Source organism: Antechinus flavipes, chromosome 4 (genome assembly GCF_016432865.1).
Source record: "Antechinus flavipes isolate AdamAnt ecotype Samford, QLD, Australia chromosome 4, AdamAnt_v2, whole genome shotgun sequence".
Taxonomy (NCBI): Eukaryota; Metazoa; Chordata; class Mammalia; order Dasyuromorphia; family Dasyuridae; genus Antechinus; species Antechinus flavipes.
The window spans coordinates 220,719,236-220,743,219 of NC_067401.1; the positions used below are offsets into that span (position 1 = coordinate 220,719,236).

Sequence of the window (23,984 nt, forward strand, 5' to 3'; positions counted from 1 at the left end):
CCTGTTAGTTGGTCACAGGTGATTGAAGCATGAACTTCACTTTGACTATTTTGTTGGGCTTGTATCCTACAGAGCTTACTATATTCAGAAAGCCACAACAAGTTTTGTCCAGGTTCTAAGCATAACCTTGCTATAGATTTCCAGTCATTAGGGGTTAAGATTTCATAAGCCAAATTCTATAACATCTTAACATAAGCTGATGTAACCCCATAAAGAGTGCAAACCTTTTTCAGGTCTTTGAGGATTTCTATGTCAAAAGGAGTGTATTTCTACTTTCTTTACCTGAGCAGTTAAACTGTTGAATCACTGGATACATGCCTAGTTTCAGATCACTTATATCCATCCAGTCCTAGGGGCTTTGAGTACTGCCTTTTGCAATCTACTCATAGGAGGGGGTAGTTGCTGGGGAGGAGGTGCTGGTGGCATCACTACCCCTCCCACTACTCTTCCTCCCTCTCTCCTAGAAGGTGGAGTTGATGGGGGAGAGTCAATTATTTGCTCTGTAGGCAGGGTTGAAGCTTCCTGGTGAAATAGAATGTCACCACACCCTTGAACCTCACTTAAATCTCCATGCTCTGTGGGGATATGGTCTATAAACTGTTCTTTGTCTTTGTTCTCTTTTTCCTCACACTTCCTCATCTACTTGTTCTGAAAACTTTTCTTTTTTCTATAACTTGTAGGATTTTTTAAGGCCAATTGTATTATGTTGTGTGTATATATATATATATATATATATATATATATTATATATATATATATATATATATAAAATGTTTCTTTGGAAATTGACTTGGAACCATTATCATTATAATATTCACATAGTTGATCTACAAGTTTCCAATTATCTAGAGTAATTTCTTCTTCATTGAAGAACCAAGGGGACGTACATTCTAATGTATCCAGGAATCCATCAATCTGCCCCCAAGTTATAAATAAACCCTGTCTCTTTATCAGTCTGACTATGCTTTCTGCAGATCTCCTTTCAGGTGGGGTTGGGGATGGGGGAGAATATTTTCCCAATATCTGCCCTATTTCAGCTAGAAAAAGTTACTAGTTTAGCACTTAACAAAGTAAGTTCCCTGTTTGTTTACTCACCCTATTTCCTGGTCACTGGGGACTTCTTCAGTGAAAGTGGGGTCCTTGGTCTCACATTCATGCGCCAAATGTGATGACTGCGTTAGCACCTTGGATACTTTAGAATCAGTCAGAGTCAGGATCAGCAAAAGTCCTTAATCTTTATTCTTTGTGGACATGAATGGAATGGCCACATGAATACAGCCAGGAGTCACTCTGGCTTTCTTACTCTACCCTTTTTCCCTCCTCCCAATCTCCCTATACACCAACCAATCCAGCCAGCACAGAATGGTGAGGCGGGCCATTTTCCAAGCAAATGCTAATAGCATATTGTCCAATTGGTAATTAGCCTTAAGTATTTGCTTGTCTAAACCTCAGTGCATGAACTCAAGAGTTTCAGCCCTTTACAGATATATTCACTGGCTTCCTTCCTATGATTCCTTTAATGATGAAAACTATCTCAAAATGATCTTTGAACATTATTTATGATTCTATGAGTGCTCAGATGTTATAAAATAAAATTAGAGGCTTACCAAGCATATTATCAGTAATTGTACTTTAAGTACTCACAAGAGGCTCATGCATTATAGATAATTTTTGTGAAAAGATAAATGATAGCTTTAGGACTTATCTCACCTTCTGAGAATCCATGATCCTAAAATTGAAGAGGAATCACATGTACACTAAGTTTTTATTATGTTTTTTTTTGGGGGGACTTCAAGACTCAGGAAAATATTTTGATTTTCAATAGATTTTGCTGCAAGGCATATGCTTGAATAATGTAGTCATCTTAAAAAAAAAAGTCAACAGAATTGGTTCCCCTGGATAAGTGTATATTTGCTGCGTGAAAACAAATTCCACACTGATTCATGTAGAGGAGAGTTAAAAATATAATTAGGTGATTCCTTAGCATTAAATCCTAAGATTTTTGCAGGCAAAATATTTTTCAGTCATTTTATTAAGCCTTTTAATGTCAATGTATTAAGTGCTTTCAGAATGAATATTTTAGAATTGAGAAAAATCATCTCATTGGACCTATTATATAAGCTTGTAAGTAATATGTATATATACTTACATTTTTGCTTGATTTTTCTTGTTGAAAGCCTTTTTATTTTAACATATGGTATAAGTGTTATTTTAAAATGCCATCAGACTTGTTTCTCTATTTGTTCATTATCTTTAGTTTATATAGAATGTCATTTATAATTTTGTAATCAATTTAATTTAGAGATTAATCCGTGCACTTGCTACCTAAAAGAAATGCAGTAATTGATTATTTCTAAAATAAAAACTGAATATCAAAAATTCTCTTGAGTACTAAATTTTTAATGTGAAATATTAGTTGTCAATAAAAGTGCATATATTAAAACTGTATTGTACAATGCATACATATTTTTTCTTTTTCTATTTATGAGGCAGATGGAAGGCTCACAATTACAGTCAATTTTGGGGAATGACTTTAGAAGAAGGATACAAATTTCGACTTGGTACCTTCCCTCCCTCACCTACACTTCTGAGCATGAATGAAATGACAGTAGGTATTCAATCTCTGCTTTTGAAGGTCTGGGTGATGATGTGTTTTTGTGTTTTAGTAATGCTCCAAACCCCAGCACATTATTTATGATATTAGTTAGGGATTAAACTTAGAACCTGCAAATTCAGTGACATCAAATATGACCAACCAATCAAATAAAGTCTTATGATTGAAGAGTAAGATTAATGGAGTAATACCAAATTAGAAAAATGTCATCAAAGATTTCATTTAGATATATATGTTGTTAGGTAATCTGTGAAAAATAATTCATCTTTATGAAGTTATCCTAATTAATTTTAAGGAAATACATTTATTCTTGAAAGTAATGATCATGATCTGTTTTATAAGTGATATTTTCATGTCTTTGGAAATGAAATCAGCTTTTGAGAATCAATTCATTTGGAGGAGAGAAATAGAGCTTAGTATTATAATATGATGGGAGAACAGAACCTCTATAAAATGGAGATGCCATTACTGGAAAGCTCATCCCCAATAGGAGACCAGGATCAGGAAGACCAGGATAAAGATGATGAAACCATCAATGGAAGAAGCCCATGTGGTAGTTTCCTAGTTTAAGGAATTAATCTTTTTAATTAGGGTCCTAAAGTCCTTTTGAAGGAAAGCCAATAATGTCAGTATTCTCTAAATTTAAATACCTAAGAGAAAATTTCCAATTATCTTACCTTCACTAAACTTTTGAGAATAAATAGATTTCTGTTTTAAAAAATAAATATGGCCTATATTGCATTGCTTGCTTTCTGTGGGAGAGACAAGAGAGGAAGAAGAGAAGTGTGGAACACAGGGTTTTGCAGAGAAGCATATGGAAAGCTGTCTTTGCAGTTATTTTGAAATATTAAAGATTATTATAAAGAAAACTAATAGAATAAATGCTTCTGAGAGCAAATGCTATTTCAATTTTGTCGTGTATTGCTAGAGCCAATAGAGAACTTGACACAGGCATGGTAAATTGTAAAGTATGGGTTAGCTCCCTGGAAGCCTTGGGGTCAGCCAGAGTCAAGATGAATTAAAGTTCTTGGTCTTTAGGGGGAGAAGTAAAGGAGATAGGCAAGCAGAATCCATGATTCTGGAGTCTAGAGTCACCAACCTCTCTCCTCCTCATCCTGCCGCTAAGTGACTGGTCTCTCTTCCTTCACCCTCTCTCCCTCCACCCTCCAATCCTTACCTATGATTATCTTAACACCAAACATTCAGTAAGCACCAATGGTGAGAACAGCCATTTATCTGAATATATGCTAATAGAATCATTATCTTACATTGAATAGGTAATTAGCCTTACAGGCTCTGTTGTCTGATTCAAGCATACCTTTTTGGGGTTTCAGCCCTCTACAGCAAATAATAAATGTTTATTGATTGTTTAATTGCTTGATAATATTAACAGTTCATTCACACAATATTTTATAATTTATCAAGTCCTTTTCCAAAACATTTCTTGATTGGGGATACAATATTATTATATCTACACATGAGGACACTTAGTATAAGAGAGGCAAAGTAAATTGATGGAGGCAAATATCTAGTATGTAACAAGAGTTCAAATTCCAGCCTTGATGTTTCTATTATAAAGTCTAATCCTCTCTCTAAAAAAAAACAAGTAAATAAACCAAAAAAACTCTACTAATTGGTATACAGTTTATCAAAATCTCTTAGAATAACCCTTTGATTGCTGTACATCTCCACATTGAAACCATTGCATAAATCTCATCTTTATTCAAATGAGTTATGCCAGTATTAGCAAAAGTTTGAACAGTAAAATAAAAATCTATTAAAAGTTTTTTGACAAAGAATTGCAAAGATTTTGGGGGGTTGTTGTTGTTTTTTTTTTTTTTTTTTTTTGGTATTATTTTCACAAGTGTTAGGATTTAACTATGAGAGCAATACACAAGTAAGTTTCTGCTCAAGAAACCAGAAAAAATTCCTAACATATAAATATGGGTTGTCTTTCAAACAGTTATGTCTTGCAGCTGACCAAGGCTTCCAACTAAGATGTCAATTGTTTTCTTAAGACAATCAAGGTACAGATCTAATTACTATTTAAAATCAAGACCTGTTAGAAAAGAAACCATGAGAGGAGAGAAAAAAAATTTCATCTAGCTCTGTCTTTTGAATGTGTCTGGGACCAGCAAATGTGGATACAGATGCTTTCTGGGAGACTGAAACATAAATTTACAATTCTGAATTTTCACTGTCTATTGACTTGACTGTCTCAAGACAAAACAATCTAAAATCTTGCTTCAATTCAAAGACAAGTTTTAAAGTTAGAGCAAAGCAGTGTAGTGTAGCAGCTAAATAGCTGGTCTTAGAACAGGAAGTCTTGGATTTAAGTCTTGTCTCTGACATATAATGGCTGTGTGATATTGGGTAAGTCACTTGATTTTTCAGTAATCTAGGCAACTATAAGTCTTTAAGTGGCAGAGAAGGTGCTGGGCTTCATTGATAGAAGTTTCCTCACTTGGGATTTTCCTATACAAAAGAAATTACAACTCCAGTCACTATTACTAACTATATCTCAGGTAGAAATGTCTAATTATATTCTATATCCCTTCTGATATTAAGATGGCTCATTCATTCATGTGTTTTAGGTTCCTCTTGATGGGATTGCTTTTATTGGAATTAGGATTTATAATTGAAACAGCTCTTCTCATCAGTGTTTGGAAAATCTTGATGTAACAGTCTCTTCTGTGGACTAATAATCATTTATAATTTAGAATCTTAGAAAATTGATTGAAAATACTGGAAGGTTAAATTATTTGTCCCTGGTCATACAGGTGTTATTTTATCAGGGTTTGAATGCAGATTTTCTCAGTCCCAAGGTCAGCCTTTTATACTATTTGGCTTTGACATTGTAATGTATTAGACTTTTCTTCTACTCTTTTGGAAGATGATTGGATTTTAAAATTCCAAATTCAACTTATGTTGTCTATGATATTGTAAACTAATTATATCATAAGCTATTTAAAATATATAATTTCCATCTTTATATCCTTAGCAAAGTATTTTGTGAACATTTTTGGGAGTAGGATAAAAATTATGATCTTTTTGTAAAAGGTTGCTACAGGCAAATGCCAGTGATGTTGCACTTTCTATGCATTATATGCAACTTAACAGTCTCAGAGAATTTCTTGGTGTCATTGAAATTTTGACCTGTCCAGGGTTAAAAGTAGAACATAGGTCTTCTTGTCTCTGAGTCTGGTTCTATAACCACTATGTCATGCTGTTGCTCACCCTGACCTAGTACTTAGTGTTTGCTGAATTGTTCATTCCTTTGTAACCTGTTTAACAAACATTTATTAGGTATCTATATATGCAATCATGTGAACAATTTAGAGTAATTCCTTCTGGCTTTTAAAACGTTAAATTCCACTTTATATTCTATTAAAATATTAGATAGTTTTTCTGAATTTTGCTGTACAAAAATAAGACCATTTCCTAGTTTTCTTTTTTTAATGGCATTGTGTGCATTGAAAAAACTCCAAGGAAAAAAGCAAACAACAGAAAGTAACAAAACCAAAACTATTTCTTCTCTCTGCAGTAGGCAATAAGTAAGTTTTGTTGTATCTACAAATTGCTCTATGAACAAAACTTTTTGGTGTATATAGAAATAATTTTCAGGCTTACTGGGCTTGTATTTTTATATTGATATTTTAGCAACCAGAGTTTCTTAATATACAACACCATTTAGAGTTTGTTCTATCAATGAAACTCACAATTCATTTCCAAATTGCCTCTACCATAGTCCAGAGAAGGTGATCTAATCACTCTGTATCACTTATTGGCTTAGTGATTTTTCTGTAGGAAATTCACAACTGTGGTATTTAATTGCAAAATTTAATGACAATTACTATATAAGAATTTAAATCATCTAGTAGCATGTATTCATAAAAGACAGTTTCTTTTAGTCCAAAGAAGAAAATAAGAAAAAATTAAGTTGAAATGAGAGTAGTATATCATCCATATTCAGAACAAAGTAGGGAAGCTGCTTCTCATTCTGATGCATAGTAGTGAAGGTAGAAGAAGTTTCTAAGAGTTGCAATTTCCTAATCTCTAGTAGTGTGAAAGTGAATCAGAAATGAAAAAAGGCAATTCTAGGGAGAGTATTACTTCATTGAACTCTCTCTCTATATATATACAACTGTATAAATAGTTGAAAAAATAGGCAAATTCCTTTCCTGAATTATTGCACACATGCAAAGACATTTCACTAAAAAAGATGAAAAGAACCAAATGGTTACTGGATGAAACATCTTGAGGAATGAATTTTTCATTTAGTGCCTCAATATTCTGTGCATCAATAACAGTTCATGTTTATATAATGCTTTAAGATTCATGGGGTATTGTGTAGACCTCTTTCTTCATTTTATACTTGAGTCCAATCAATAAGTATTTTATTACTTATTACATGCTAGATGCTATGTCAAGTGCTGGAAATACAAATACAAGTCCAAAAAAGTCATCTGATCTGAAAGAGTTTTCCTTCTAATGGAAGATTCTATCTCAAAAGAAATTGAAGAGATGGGGCAAAGAAAATATGAAATTTCAATATAGTAAAGAAAGTATAGAATGTCAGGAACAGAGCTAGAGAGGAATATTGAGACATGATTGGCCTGGGCCTTTTCCTAAAATGAAAATTCTGTGAGTAATTAGTCACTTGATTGGAAAGGGCTGCCGGGGTGGAGTGTACATCCAGTATAAGTCCAAGGATTCAGTGATCATCCAGAGTGAGGAGACTTCCATAGTATAGTTAACAAAGTCAAGAGCATCACAAGTGAAGTATGAAGAAATTAGAGAGGGAAAGTCATTAGTTAGGATTATAAAGATAACAATTGTCAGATTCTAAATTTAAACCTCCTTTCCTGTTGACTTTAAGGTCTACTTCCTTTCCAATGCATCACATTTCCTTAGCTTCCAAATTCAGATTCTGAACTTATATTTAAATCCTTTATGGATAGGATTAAAATAAAATCAGAATAGACTTCTTCACCTTTATTCTGGCTAAAATAATATTTCACTTTTACTAGTGAGTCTAGAATTAGAGCTTCCTTTGAGTTATTAACAAGCTTTTCCTTTGAAAATGTAAATACTACCAGGAGAGTCAAGCTGAACTAATAGTTTTTATTTGAATCTTAATAGGAATTAGTTTAATGAGTTTATTTCCTCCTAATTTCAAGATAACATCAATTAAATAGAAGGACTTGCAGTTTTGAAAGAAGGAAGGTAAGGAGGAAGAACTATAGAATCTTGGCATTTCCTGGAAGTAGAAGAAAAAAAAAAGAAAGAATACATTGAAGATAAATGAACTGTGACATTTCCCTTCTCCCTCCCCCAAATCATCATTATACCTTTGGGTCATCTATTTATACCAGGAGAACAATTTATTTCATTGAAGAGAATATTTTTTTATAATGAATTGAAGCATATATTCTTTATTGGAGCATTTTGTTTTTTACTTAAGTTTATGACTATGGAAGTCATTAATGTTTAAGTGTGAAAATGGTTTGAATTGGTTGAACTACTGTTTGTTTTAATGATTATTTTTCTATTGGATAAATTATATTTCTGTAGAAAATATTGGCTTGGATTGAGGTTGAAGTTAATTGACATATGAGCTCACAGAAATGTAGATTAGATCTTAAAATAAAACTGCTTTTTCCTTCCTTCAAAATTATGTGTACATAACAGATAACATCTAATTCAAGTAAATTAAATTCAATAGATAATTATAAAGTACTGTATTTACAAGGCTAGGCAAAGAGAAAGAAAAAAAAATGATAAGGATACAAGTGTAACAATATCCTTAGCCTCTTAAAGTTTACAACATGGTAGAATCTTCAAGTTATAATGTATCTTACAATAGTATTTCATTTTACCCCAGAAAGCGCTGCTAATCATTAACCAAATCCTATTTTTGACTCAAGGAATATTCTGGGAAGGTCCACATCCCACTCTGGTGGTAGTTGTACTGAGTATCAGAAGAACTTAGGTCAAGTGCTGTGATCTTTGTAGTTCCTAAAGAGAAGATGATCTAATCTAACATCTATCTATTTCTGTTTGAGTGGTTGTACTCCTTAGGCTAAGGGATATGCGTAATGTGAATATGCCCACTCAAAATAGCTCTTGAGGCCCTTTTTAGGAGAAAACTTGCCACTAACTGGGTCCTCCTTTATTTATCTGAGTTCCAAGCAAGTATCCAGAAGACACTGAATTGGTCACATAAGTAAATAAACAGCTTTACTTAATCATACAGAGTTCTTGTTCAAAGATATAGAATCAACAAAGGAACATATGTAATTACTGTGTTTTAACTACATCCTTGTGGCTTCTCCTAGTATAAAACAATCTTTAACAAGTCTATAAATATTACACAAATTTGGGAATTATAGGACCCATTTCATGATGCCAAAATTCAACTTCATTTATTCCTCTTGTGAGTTTCAAACCTTCCCAATGCAAGACTTCATATATTGTCTTCATGCCAGGATTATCAAATGTCCCTAAAGCAGCCAGTAACTCTTGATTTGGCTAATGATTCCTTGGTGCTTCCTTTCTGGGTTCTTTCTGTCTCTTTTCATCTCAACAATTCTATTTAGCTGTCACTATCAGGAATCTCTAACTACTTCTTTCCACATTACTTATTGTTTATGAAATAAGACATTGACATAAAATGTAGGCTGGGTTGAAAGAGAAACTCCTCAGTCTATCATTTCCATTTCCCTCTATCTTTTTACTCTGTCTTTTAAATAGCTATTATAAACACTCATCATACCCATCTCTTTCACCTGATGTATTTTATATATGCTAACCTATGCCTCCAGTTCAAATTTGACTTCTTTGTCTTTTCTGTCTTTTATCTTTATTAGTGAAGCCCATAAATTGTCAAGTGGTGCATAAATTTAGAATTTGCAGTCCACTGAAAGTACAGAGAATTTGCTTGACTATCTATAATTACCATGTCAACTATATAGCATAGTGCTCATTTAGATACCTAAAATATGACAATTATACTAAAATTATATGCAGCTGGTATTTGTGCATATAATCAATGTGATACATATACAAAAACCAATAATATATGACAATTTTTGCCTGCTAGGAAATGGTGACTCCCTCACTTTTAGTCCTTTCTGCCTTGTCTTAGTTTTAGGAGTAGGGCTCATGTTGGCTTGGGCCATAAACATGACAACTATTTAAAATCATTATTGATTGAATATGAAAATCAAAATTGAAAGATTATATGTGGTATTCATCTTTGATTGAATTTGATGAATTGAATATACACTATTTTAGACCTGAAAGGTAGTTTTCTCTTCTACTGTAATGTTCAGGCTAGTTTTCTGGAGGGTCTTGGGACCAGCCTTGGTCTCAGTGGAGAAGTGAAGAAGGACAGGCTAGCCACCAGGAGAGTCTTTGTCTTTGAGTCTGTTCGAGTCCTCTTGGTCTGACTCTGACCTCTTAAATAATATATTACAATTAAATCCATTCATCATACTGAGTATATGCCAATTATTATATCACTAGGGAACCATTATTTGTTGTAAGATTAAATTAATCATACTGAACTAGAGACCTATAAATCACCATGCTAAACTAGATAACCATTGTCTTATCAATTCCACTGAGTTAAAACCTTGTTATAAGAATCCTTGCATCAAGTATATTTCTCCAGAGTTCTGAGCCATTACATTCTACCAACTTTTTGTCACTATCAACAAGCAATAAACACAATCAGACCTTATATTCTCTCCATCTTTAAGTTAATTGTGATGTTTTAAAGCTATGATTCAGTGACGAATATTTCATGTTAAAAGTGTGCTTGTTCTCCACACACACACACACACACACACACACACACACACAAAACTTCTCAAAGAAGTCCTTCATTTATGAATGCAAAAATCTCTCTATGCTTTTGAATATATGATAAATGTTTGTGTATATGTGTGTATGTTTGTATTTATAATTATTGCTATTCTTATGGTAACACTTTTAAGTATTAGTAAGGATTGAGCAATAATTTCACAATTTTATAACCTCCATCAGAGATAGAATTTATAATCCAATTAATTTTCTCATTTTGATTCTCTTTAGCTCCATTTTATTTTTTCTGTAAGTTTCTATGAGACTGTAATGTTAGGGTCCAAGTGAGGTGGTTCCACTGTCTTTGAAGGAGAAAATAGTTTAATAATTTTTTCCACAATTCTTTTTTTATTTCTTTCTTCTTCTAATCTTCCATTTTCATCTATGATTGCCTGTGATATAACTTTCCTCAATTGATTATATTTACAAGCTTTCTTTGAACTATTTTTCCCTTTCACTGTCCATCTCTTTTCTATGAAATAACTCTGATCATAATTATCATTTATCATTCTGCATAAGATTTTACAGGTCAATTTATATTCTAGCAAAATGTTTTTGGCAGTCATTTTTTCCCATTGACATGTATGTAGATGCTTGCCTTCTAGGCTTGTTGGGTCTTTTTTGTGGTACTTAATTTACTCTGGTTAAACTTCTAGATGAAATTATTATTGTTGGTGTTGATTTCATTTCTGTAACCCATTACAAGCTCATACAGCAAGATGTCTGCCATTTATATAAGGATCACTTAGTATTCCTTTGAAGATATAGCAACAGAAATTAACTTTTTCAATAGTAATCTGATAACAAACCTCTTGTGAGACACAAAACAGGGATTTGTGTTTGCAAACTATATTCACTGTAATGAAGAAAATCATGTGCAGAATTTATGTTGAGGAAGGAATCCCTGTGAATGATCGGCTGTAATGACCGCGTATTTAAAATCAGCCAGAGTCAGGAATTCAGTTTAAGGGAAAAATCTTCAGTCTTTATTGAAGTGAAGAGGTGAAAAAAGATTGCGATAGCAATATGGGCAGCTGCGACAGGAAGCCAGCTAGCAGAGAGAGACCTGAGCTGAAAAGCCGTCACAATCACAATCGCAAAATGCTCCCAGTCTCTCCTTCCCCTTCCTTTTCCACTCCCCTGCCTCCACCCACCAAAATCATCATTTCCTATACAACACATCAGGACTTGCACAAAGAGTGGGCCGGGGGCCATTCTTTCTCCAAGCTTATATATTAATAGAGTATGGTCCAATTACTATTTAGCCTCATGTGCTTGGGACCTCAGTGCATCAACTCAAGCCTCAGCCCATTACAATCGGTTCCTTTAAGTGATCCTATAAAGACCTTCTCTAGAAAGAAATGAATACCACTCAAAGGACTGTGGATTAGGCAAGACCAAGTGAATGAAAAGAGTTTATTACCTAGCTTTCTCCTGCTATTCTGCCATATTGATTCTGGATCATTCAATATTCATGATAATGGAGCTTGTTCAATAACACATGATTCTGGAATCCACTGTATCTGGAATATTGTACAGATAAACAATGAACTGAATCCAGGGATGCAGAGGGGAAGAGAAAATGAATTGGATTACTTTTGGGGAATTAAAAACACTTTTAATAATCCCAAATTTCTCAGGAAAACAATGGCCCACTTTTTCCAATACAAAATTTTAATGGTTTTGCTTTATGCACAATCTTCCAAACCTAAAGCTGAATATCTCACTAAAGGTAATGGAAAAACTTGTAGTGAATTTGAGTGGGCTACAATAAATAACCAATAAAGAAACTCAAAAAGAATAGAATGAGTGATGGACATCATCTAGGAATTGCATGATTTAATGTGGCAAGATCAAATTATATTAAGTGAACAACAAAGTACTCTATTATTACTTTGAAAATTTTGGGAGAAAGGGAAGATGGTCTCCAGCATATTTGGTGGACCCATTCTCATTAAGCTTGAAGAGAATATAATAAATGTTGCACAGATAGGGCAGGCATAGCAAGCATCTTTGGAGGAAATTCAAGTTTATGATATGATATTCATTCAAATATTTGATTTCTTGGTCTTAAAGAATATGCAAAATTTTAATGAGGTACAATTCACAACTTTGCAAGTTGGAGACCATTGACAAAAATTAATTGAGAATATGGTTTAAGGGGAGTAGCTTGGTGGTGCAATAGATAGTATTGGACCTGGAGTCAGGAAGACTCATTGTCCTGAGTTCAAATCCAGCATCAGACACTTACTAGTTATGTGATTCTCAGTAAATCATTTAACCTTCTTTGCCTCAGTTTCTTCATATGTAAAATGAGCTAGAAAAGGAAATTGCATACCACTTCATGATTTTTGTCATGAAAACCTCTGAAAACAACTGAAAACTGACAGAAAAAAAATAAATGTAGTTTTCCTTAAAATTATAAGTAGCATCTATCAAAAGCCATCAACAAGCATTATATGTAGTGGGGATGAGTTAGAAGCATTCCCAATAAGATCTAGGATGGAACAATTTTGTGCATCATCACCACTATATTCAAGTTCATACTAGAAATATTATGCTTTAGCAATAGAATAAAAAAAAATTGAAGGACTTAGAGTAGACAATAAGGAAAGAAAACTATCACTCTTTGTAGTACTATGATGATGTATCCAGAGAATCCTAGAAAATCAATTAAAATACTTGGAACAATCAACAACTTTAGTAAAATTGCAGGATATAAAATAAACCCTTATAAATCATTGGCATTTCTATATATTGCCCATTTCCCCCACTTTAAAATATAGGGAAATTCCATTTAAAATAATTGCACATAATATAATATATTTTGCAGTCTACCAGCAAAGCAAACCCTGGAACTTTACAAATACAATTACAAAATACCTTTTATGAAAATAAAGTCAGATATAAACAATTGGGAAAATATCAATTTCTCATAAGTACACCAATATAATATAGTAAAAATGACAGTTCTATTTATTCAGTGCAATTTCAATCAAACTGCCAAAAATTATTTTATAGAATTATAAAGATAATAGCAAAATTCACCTGGAAGAAAAAAATATCAAAAATATCAAGGAAATGAATGGGAAAAAATACAAAGGAAAGTGGCCTAAACATATGAAGCCTAAAACTATTTTATAAAACAACAGTAATTAAAACCATTTGTTACTGGCTAAGAAATACAGCGGTAGAGCAGTGGAATAGGTTATGTACTCAAGACATAGCAGTAAATTACAATGGTAATCTACTGTTTCATAAAGCCAAAGACTCCAGCTCCTGGGATAAGAATTCATTATTTGACAAAAATTGCTGGGAATATTGGAAAATAGTATAGCAGAAACCAGGCATAGTTCAGCATTTCACACCATATATCAAGATTAGGTCAAAATGGCTTCATAATTTAAGCATAAAAGCTCATAATATAAGCAAATTGGGAAAGCATAGCTTACCTGTCAGATCTTTGGAGAAGGGATTAATTTGTGGTCAAGGAAAAACCAGAGAACATTATGAATTGCAAAATGTGTGATTTTGATTACATTAAATTTAAAAGTTTTTGCACAAACAAAACCAATATAACCAATATTAGAAGGGAAGCAGAAAGCTGGAAAACAATTTTTATAGTCAGTGTTTCTGATTAAAGTCTCATTTCTAAAATATGTAGAGAATATATATTTCTAAATATATAAAATTATAAGAATACAAGTCATTCCCTAATTGATAAATGGTCAAAATAGACAATTTTCAGATGATAAAATTACATAATTATTAATCTTAATTGTGAATGAGAATGAGATTAAATCACTTATTTTAAAAAAAGCAGATAGAATTTTGTGAAAAGGAGAGGAAAAATGGGGAAAATTATCTCATAACAAAGTAGAAGGAAAAGGCTATAACAGAAAGGACAAGATTATAAACAGGAGGGCAGATTAAAGGAATAGGGATCAGAAGCAAAAGTCACTTTTGTGGAGGAGCAAGAAAAAGAGAGAAGGATAAACAGATGAAAATTATATGGAAGCAATTACATAATTATTAATCTTAATTGTGAATAAGAATGAGATTAGATCATTAATAAAAAGCAGATAGCAGAATGGATAAGGAACCAAAAAAATCACCTATATGTTGTTTATAAGAGACATCTAGTTGAACCATAAAGACACACAGAATTAAAATAAGGGGTTGAAGTATGCTTCAGCAGCAGTTAAAAAAAAGCAGGGGTAACAATAATGATCTCAGATAAAACAAAAACAAAATCAGGCTTAATTAAAAGAGATAATCAGGGAAACTTCATTTTGCTAAAAGGTATCATGGATAATGAAGTAACAACCAATTTTTATCAAGCTTCTCTTATAAAGGCCTCATTCTTCAAATGTAACTTGTGAACTAAGTAAATAAGTGAAGTAGGTTAAGTGAATTAAGTAAAATTTATATAAAAATGCCATTCTTTGACAAATGTCTAAAGGATGTGAAGAAGCTGTTTACATATGATAAAACAATGTAGTCTATAGCAAAATGAAAAAAAAAAATTCTGAATCACTGTTGTCAAAGAAATGCAAATTTAAACAACTTTTAGGTACCACTTCAATCCTATCAGATTGATTTACAAGGCAGAAAAGGAAAATAATAAATGTTGGATGAGATGGAAATATAGGTACATTAATGGCCTATATTAGTAGAGTTATTAACTGGTCTAAGTATTCTGGAGAACAATTGGAACTATGTCCAAAGGACTATAAAACTATGCATGTCTTTTGACCTGACAATATTGCTACTATGTGTGTTTCCTAAAGAGATCAAAGAAAAAAGAGGACATACATAAAGAAACATATTGTAGCAGTTCTTTTTGTGGTATTTGTGGTATTAAGAAATTAGACATTGAAGGGTTTCAATTAGACATTGAAATGCCCATCATTTGGGGAATGCTTAAGCAATTTGTTTTGATGAAATTCTATTTTACTATGTAAAATAATGAGGTGTATGGTATTAGGGAAAAAAAAACCTGGTATGACCTTTATGAGCTGATGTAGAATGAATTCAGCAGAATTAGGAATCCATTGCACACAGTAACATTAGTTTTGTAATGGTGATCAGCTTTAAAAGACTTAACCATTCTCATCAATATGGGGATCCAAAACAGTTCCCAAAGACTCATTTTGAGAAATACACTCCATTTTCAGAGAATGCACTGCTAAACTCTGAATGAAAATTGAATTATATGCATATATATATACACATATATGTATATGCATATACACTTTATTTTGTTATTTTTAAAGATATGATTAATTAGGGAATACGATATGAATTATTTTACCTTTACAATTCAAATATAGTTTGTCTTCTAAATGAATGGGCAAAGGGCTGCCTGGAGGGAGAGAATTTGGAACTCAAAATTTAAAAAAAATGTTAAAAATTAAAAACAATAAATTAAACAAGAAGCTAGGGGATAAAAAGAAGTCAAGAAACGAAACTGTTAGTATATTAGAAAATATTCAGATTACAGAGATAAAGAGAGATGAGAACTAAGAAAAGAACTTTGATTTTGTAATGGGACTCCTGGACAACTAGAGTTTCAATAGAATGATGGGTATGGCAGTCAGAATTCATGATATTACCAAATGAATTACAGAGATGCCATAGAAATAGTAAATCTGAGCATTTGTTATGAGAACTTTGATGGTGAAAGCTGAAATAATAACTCGAGGTGATAGCAGATGAGGTAGGTTTTTTTCTCTACAAATCTTAAAGAATTAGTCATCTTCCTGGATGAAGACTCAGATATTTCACAGGGATCAAAACTGTAAGACAAAGTATTAGAGTTCTGATAGCATAATTTCAATCATTTGACAGGGAGTTGAAAAATTGGGGAATTCTATGGGAAGCAAATCTTTCCTAGAAATTGTGAAATTAAATCATTATAGTGTCAATTTCCAAATTTACTTCTATATAAGACTGGAATTTCCTATGGTCTTGTTGGATTCCTTTTATTTAATGTAATTCTGAAGAATAACAGGTTCTGCTAGCTGAAGTTATCTAGTAGTAACCACAAACAGAAATGTTATCATTATAGATAGGATAGTAAACATTTGTATTCCTACCGATGTGCATACAAATTTCTATTTGATCAAAAAAAACCATCTCTTCTCATTTTTCTTTTTTTTAAAAAGTTTTGAGAGAATGAGGAGGATTCAGTTTATAGAAATTCTGCATGGAGGCAGGGAAAGGTCAGTTCACAATCTGATTGGCTCTATTATTCAGACCATGATTACTAAGAGACTTTTATTTCATTAAGAAAGACATCTTCCAAGACCAATTATCAACTCTGATGGAAGTCACATCTCTCTTTTGAACATGAAGATTTTTTCATTAAAGTTTCTACATCAATTCAACACATCTCTCCATCTGAATATTTTCTAGGTATAATAAACAATATCCTCAAACATATTTCCAAGAAGTGTAACCAGGTTATAATCTGAAGTAAATGACAAATGCTTCTGGGGGAATAATTACTGTTATTGAGTGGAAAGAGGGAAAGATTCAAAACTCATTTCTGTATTCACTCAAAATGTGTTTTCAAAAGTATATATTTTTACACCCAGCGAAAGAACACTAGGAAATGAGTGTGGACCACAACATAGCATTTATATTCTTTCTGTTATTGTTTGCTTGCATTTTTGTTTTTCTTCCCAGGTTATTTTTACCTCCTTTCTAAATCCAATTTTTCTCATGCAGCAAGATAAGGGTATAAATATGTATACATATATTGTATTTAACATGTGCTTTAACTTTTTTTAACATATATGGGACTACTTGCCATCTAGGGGAGAGGGTGGAAGGAAGAAGGGGAAACATTGGAACAGAAGTTTTTGCAAGTGTCAATGTTGAAAAATTACTCAGGCATATGTTTTGTCAATAAAAAGCTATAATAGTAATAATAAAAATCTTCCAAAAGTCTTTACAACTGACAATATCAAAATACTTTAGACTGATGAATACTTTGTACAAACCTTATTCTATTATACCCTTAAAAAAAACCTGATCTTCAGAGGTTGGTGTCTGAAGAAGTAGATGAATTCATAAAGAAATCTTGCTAATAAGTAATATAATCTAACTTTAATTTCCCTTATCAATAAAAAAGAAGTCATTATTAAAAATAGTATATATTTTGAAAAAAATCTCTGAAAGTGTAGAAAAAAGTTATATAAATTATGATGGGTATGGGATGGGTATTAAGTTTAGAGTAAATCTATTGGGAAGAAACTATAATAGTAATGTATTTATGACTGACATTCTGAAACATAACATATCCTATTCTAGAGCAGTTGTGGTGTAATAGATAATGTTGAACTTAAGACTCAAAAAGAACTGGGTTCAAATCCTGTCTCTCATACTTTTAGGCGAGTGAGTGACCTTTGAAATACATTTAACTTTTCAATTTCAGTTCCCTCATTTGCAAAATAAAGATAACAATACCTGCCTAACGGAGTAATTTTAAGCTGTAAATTGATTTTATTAAGTGTTTTCTCTATACCTGTCATTGGCATGTATTGAGGATATAGGGACAAAAAATGAAAGTCCCTGCCTTATGATGAGGGAAACATTTGTATAACAATTTTTAAACTACAAAGCACATTTCAGAAATTATATTAATTGACATTTGTAAAAGTAATTTATATGGCACTGTGTTTTTATCAAATCAGTCTCTAAGTTAGGAAATTAACAAAGATTTATTGAGTACACATTAAGTTTAGAATTATTATGTACTAGATCTTGAGAGTAATTAAAAATTATGATTCTTGTTTAAAAATAGTATGCCCTTTTATTATTATTACAGCTTTTTATCTACAAGATATATGCATGGGCAATTCTTCAGTATTGACAATTGCAAAACCTTTTGTTCCAATTTTTCCCCTCTTTCCCTCCACCCCTTCCCCAGATGGCAGGTAGACCAATACATGTTAAATATGTTAATGTAAATGTTAAATACCATATATGTTAAAATATCCATATAGTTATTTTGCTGCACAAGAAGAATCAGACTTTGAAATAATGTACAATTAACCTGTGAAGGAAATAAAAAAATGCAGGTGGTCAAAAAGAGAGGGATTGGAAATGCTATGCAGTGGTTCACACTCATTTCCCAGAGTTTTTTTTTTTTTTTTTTTTTTTTTTTTTTTTTTTTTTTGCTGGGTGTAGCTGGTTCTATTCATTATTGAACAAATGGAACTGATTTGGTTCAATCGTTGAAGAGAGCCACATCCATCAGAATTAATCATCATATAGTATTGTTGTTGAAGTACATAATGATCTCCTGGTCCTGGTCATTTCACTCAGTGTCAGTTCATGTAACTCTCTCCAGGCCTTTCTGAAATCATCCTGTTGGTCATTTCTTACCGAACAATAATACTCCATAATATTCATAAACCATAATTTATTCAGCCATTTTCCAATTGATGGGCATCCACTAAGTTCCAGTTTCTGGCCATTACGAAGAGGACTGCCACAAAATTTTTTTGCACATACAGGTCCCTTTCCCTTATTTAAGATCTCTTAGGGATATAAGCCCAGTAGTAACACTACTGGTTAAAAGGGTGTGCACAGTTTGATAATTTTTTGAGCATAGTTCCAAACAACTTTCCAGAATGGCTAGATGTAGTCACAATTCCACCAACAATATATCAGTGTTTCAGTTTTCCCACATCCCCTCCAACATTCCGCATTATCTTTTCCTGTCATCCTAGCCAATCTGACAGGTGTATAATGGTATCTCAGAAAAATCTTAATTTGCATTTCTCTGATTAATAATTACTTGGAGCATCTTATCATATGGCTAGAAATAGTTTCAATTTCTTCATCTGAAAATTGTCCATTCATATTCTTTGACCAAAAAATAGTATGCCTTAATGGGATTAGGGAAAAGATAATAGGCATATATACATATCTATAAACATGTGAAGGCTGCCACTAAAAGACACTCATAAGTTTGGGTGAAAATTGAAACATTCCATTGATCAACTTCATGTTTTACATAGTATAGACAAAACTATGTAGTTGATTGATGATTTTTTTTACTTTTAATCCAGGATTAAGCTAATATGAGATCTAATTTATTTTCCTCAGGAACACATCACATGATGGCAGTTGTTGAATGTGATTGATAGCAATTTCTGGGAAGGAGGTGGATTTAAATGTGTTTTGTGTCAGGAAAAAGACAGCCTGAAATTGTGAAGTAAATTTTTATGCATAAAACCTTTTATAAAGTGGTAATTTTAAAATTTTATATCTTTCTATTGGCTACTGAAAGGTAAGTTTGAAATTCCTCTGCCTATGTTGGAGGCTGAACAAAAAAAGTTTGATATATACCTATTGTCTTACATAAACAAAGCCTGCATAGGAAAAAAAATACGTTGATATTGAAAAGTGAAAATTCTATCAGCTCCATGTTTTGCTGCAAAAATGAAAAGACAAATGTGACCATTCTTCTCTGTAGCAAATGGCTTGTTTTGTTGTCATAGGATCAAGGTGGCCTATGGTGGCCTGGTAGATAGAATGTAAAGCTTGAAGTTAAATAGATTCCTTTTCCTGAGTTCAATTTGGCCCTCAGATATTTAGCTCTGTTACCCTTGGCAAGTTACTTACTTCTGTTTGCCTTATCAGTTATCCTTATCAGTAAAATTAGCTAGAAAAAGAAATGACAAATTACTCCAGCATTTTTTCTGAGAAAACCCAAAATAAGGTCATAAAGAGTCTGAAATGACAAAAATGACTGAACGATGACAACAACAACATAGCATCATAAAATTTAGTGTTGAGGTTTTAAAGATCACCTAATCTGATCATCTTATTTGATATTGAGAAAACTGAAACTCTGAAATTAAATAACATTACTCAAACTAACACAGAAACTCAGAAGCAGAACCGTTTCTTTAACCAACACCCTCCAAGTCCAAATTAAATGCTTTATGGAAAGAATCATTTATGCAATTGGCAATATATTCATCAATGTTATATCAAACAGCACAGTAAAACTACCTTGTTAACTCCTATGGTTTATATCTTTACTTAATCTTAGTCATCTAATAGGATTCATGATACATTCAATTCCACCACTGTGTATTACTATTATATATTTTAGATTTAAAATTTTGAAATTCTTCCTTTTCATCATAACTTCAGATTCATTCAGATTCATTTTTCTCTCACTTTTTTTGTCTCAGTCTTCCTAAACTCATTCATTCTTTTCATTGTGGCTTCAAATCCTTCCTTCTACCTCTCCTTGTTCTATTAGTCTATTGTACTTTTCCTGGATTTTCCAATTCATTCCTCACATGGTTGTCAATAACATCCCTACTTGTATACATGTGTTATCATCTTATTCCTTCTCTTGAAGACCTGCAGTGACTCTTTTTTACCTAAAGTTGTGGTCTCCAAACTTTTAGTGATTTGTGTGTCTCATAAATAAGACATTTTACTAGACATTCCTTAACATATGAATATTGCTTTAGAAATTATATATCATATATTATAATCCCTATTCTTCAGTGTTGAATCCCTAGAAGATTTTGTCTGTTTTATCCAAACTATATTTCTCTTAGTAGATAGGATATAACAGGAGAGACTTGATTGTATTTCTCATCTTTTTATTTTCAATGACTTGCACAATGTCTGTCATTAAATATATATTTGTTGAACTGTTTTGTTGTTCAGTGATGTATTCTTTGTGACCTCATTTGGGGTTTTCTTGATAGAGATAATGGAGGTTTTTTGCCATTTCTTTTTTTTAGCTCATTTCACATAACATTAAGCTGCTAAAAACAAAATAAGACAAATTAAAAATAAAAATTAGTAAGCCAAAGAAAAAAAAATAACTCAGCCATTGATGGCTACTTTGGTGTACAAGAAGCCTGGGTTCATATTTACATGAAGATAGTGAGGGGAAAAAAAGCCATTCCTAACCTAAAAAAAATTAATGTCAAATGGCCACAAGCCCCAAAAGAAATCTTTGAAGAATTTATGAGTAATTAAAAATCAAAGAGAATGAGGAAAAATTAGAAAAAAAAAACAATCAAATAAAATTATAGAAAGAATGTTAACCAGTTAGAAAAAGAATTAAAAGGAATTATGTCATTATGTGAGATAAAACAGAAAAGAGGCAGAATGGTATCAGACTTACAAAAACAACAATATACAAACTAAATAGAAAAGAGACCTCAAATATGATACCTTAGGAACTCTGTGCTCATGAGCAGTACGAAAAGAATAAAGAAACAAATAATTGGAAAAATAGAATTTACGAGTCAATGATTAGAAAATAAAATTAATAATAGATTGGAGAGGAAGAAGAATAATGAGGATGATAGACCAAAGGAAAATATATCAGAAGAAAGTTCAAACAAGCTATGCTGTCCTCACTCAGGAATATATAGATCATCATGCACCTTTCCATGTTTATCAACACTTACACATGTATCTCCTCTGACAGAGTGCTAATATTTTTTGGTGAGTGTACAAACCTCTGTTTTATGCCTTATTTGATATTTATCAGATGATCATTGAATGGGATTTCTGTTACATCTTCCAAGGAATGCTGAATATTCCATCTCTGTGTGTGTGTGTGTGTCTCTGCCTCCCTCTCTTTCTCTCTCCCTCTCTCTCTCTTTCTCTCTCTCTCTCTCTCTCTCTCTCTCTCTCTTTGTCTTTCCTCCCTCCCTGTCTTTCTCTGTCCTTCTCTCCTTCTTTCCCTGTCTCCCTCTCTCTATCTACTGAATGAGGAGATATCTTGCTATAAAAGGAATCATAAAGAGACTTGTCTTGTACCAAGTAAAATTATTTTTTAGTAATAGACAAACAGTATTTATAATGAATCTTTAAATGGCAGCTAGATGACAGTGAGTAGAGCATGAGATTTGGAGCCAGGAAAACCTTAGTTCCAATCTGGCCTCAGACATTTAATAGCTATGTGATCTTAGGCAAATCATTTAACTGTGTTTGCCTTTGTTTCATCATCTGGAAAATGAACTGGAAAAAAAATGTCAACCCACTTCAGCATCTTTGCTAAGAAAACCCAAATGAGGTCACAAAGAGTCAAATATATTGAACAACAAGAGACCTTTTTTTCAGACAATTGTGAGATGATAAAGATATGTTCCATTCTTCAGTATCATTTACAAAGGCCCACTTCTTCCTTGCTAATATCTTCATACAGGATTCCCTTAATTCATATGTTGATAGCCTTTGTAAAGATATTATCTAGATGGGAGAATTGATATTTAGTTCTATAATTGTTAATTATCTCTTGATCACCTTTTTTCCCCTAGAAAAAATTAATATGGATATATATGCACACTTACAAATACATAGATGCTTATGCATATTATATTTGTATACAATCCAAATATGCATAATGCAATAACATAGTTGTATACCTCTCCCTCTTTCATCCAATATGGCTACTATTCCAGTGTTTGTTTTCTGTAGAATCATTTTTACTTCTATGAACACCTTATGGATTGTAGTGCTAGTGGTAGTCCAATATACTTAATGGAGAAAACAGATTGCTGTGATAATTTTGAGGAACATATTTTTCTTTTTTCTTCTACTTGTAGTATTTGTTATTTTTATACACACACACACACACACATATTCACTAATTCACTTGCTTATTTGTTTATATATATATATATATATATATATATATATATATATATACACACCAAATAACATCAGATCACAATTCATCCTAACTTGCTCACAAGAGGATTTCAGTACCAGTCCAAGTCCTGTTCATGGGTGAGGAGTGGTGAGGCAGAACTCACAAAGATGGGCAAATAGGAGTCCATTTATTGAAAAAATCCTCAGCCTTATATATCCTATGCTTACATAATATACTTATATAACTATAGGATATTGTGCATGTGGGACCACATAAACAGCTTGTTATTGTGTGCAGATGTTTCCTTGCCACAATAGCATAACTCTGGTTCAAGTACAACACAGGTTGTTATGTCCCCTGACTTTTCAGCAAGGCCAAGACACCCTTGGGAGGGATGGGGAGCCAAAGCAGACACTGTCAATAGGGTTCCTTTTACTGAACTAAAAGTGTTTTATACCTCACTCAGATTCCCCCACTATCTGTGGCCCTCTACATCTCTCCCTTTCTTTTTGTTTTAATTGAAGCAGGTATACATCAGTGGTTAAATCCATAAAACACAACTAGTTTCAGCATGGGAGCAATCACACAGGCAAATAGTAATATAATAATATGAGTGAACAAGATATCATAAAAGACTTCCACGAGCCCCAGGAGGAAGATATAGATTACTATTGTCTTGCATCTCTCATCCACTCAGCCACTTCATGTAGGTAGTGTACATTTGTGGTCACTTACTGTGAGTTATTGATATACATACAACAAGAGGAATTCATATCCATACATACACCTCTTTCAGCACTCAAGAGTTAGTCCAAAGCCAGTCTATTGTCCGAAATTTCATATGCCAGGGAA

The 23,984-nt window shown here is 32.5% G+C and overlaps 1 protein-coding gene across 2 annotated transcripts in view; it reads left to right on the forward strand.

Annotated features, from left to right (window-relative positions):
* The window catches only part of TINAG (tubulointerstitial nephritis antigen), a 229,519-nt gene that overhangs the window by 23,971 nt on the left and 181,564 nt on the right, over window positions 1–23,984 (forward strand). For both annotated transcript variants that reach the window (XM_051997176.1, XM_051997177.1), the window contains exon 4: window positions 2,494–2,608. In XM_051997176.1, coding sequence (XP_051853136.1) covers window positions 2,494–2,608 — 115 coding nt within the window. The remainder of the gene's footprint in view (window positions 1–2,493; window positions 2,609–23,984) is intronic.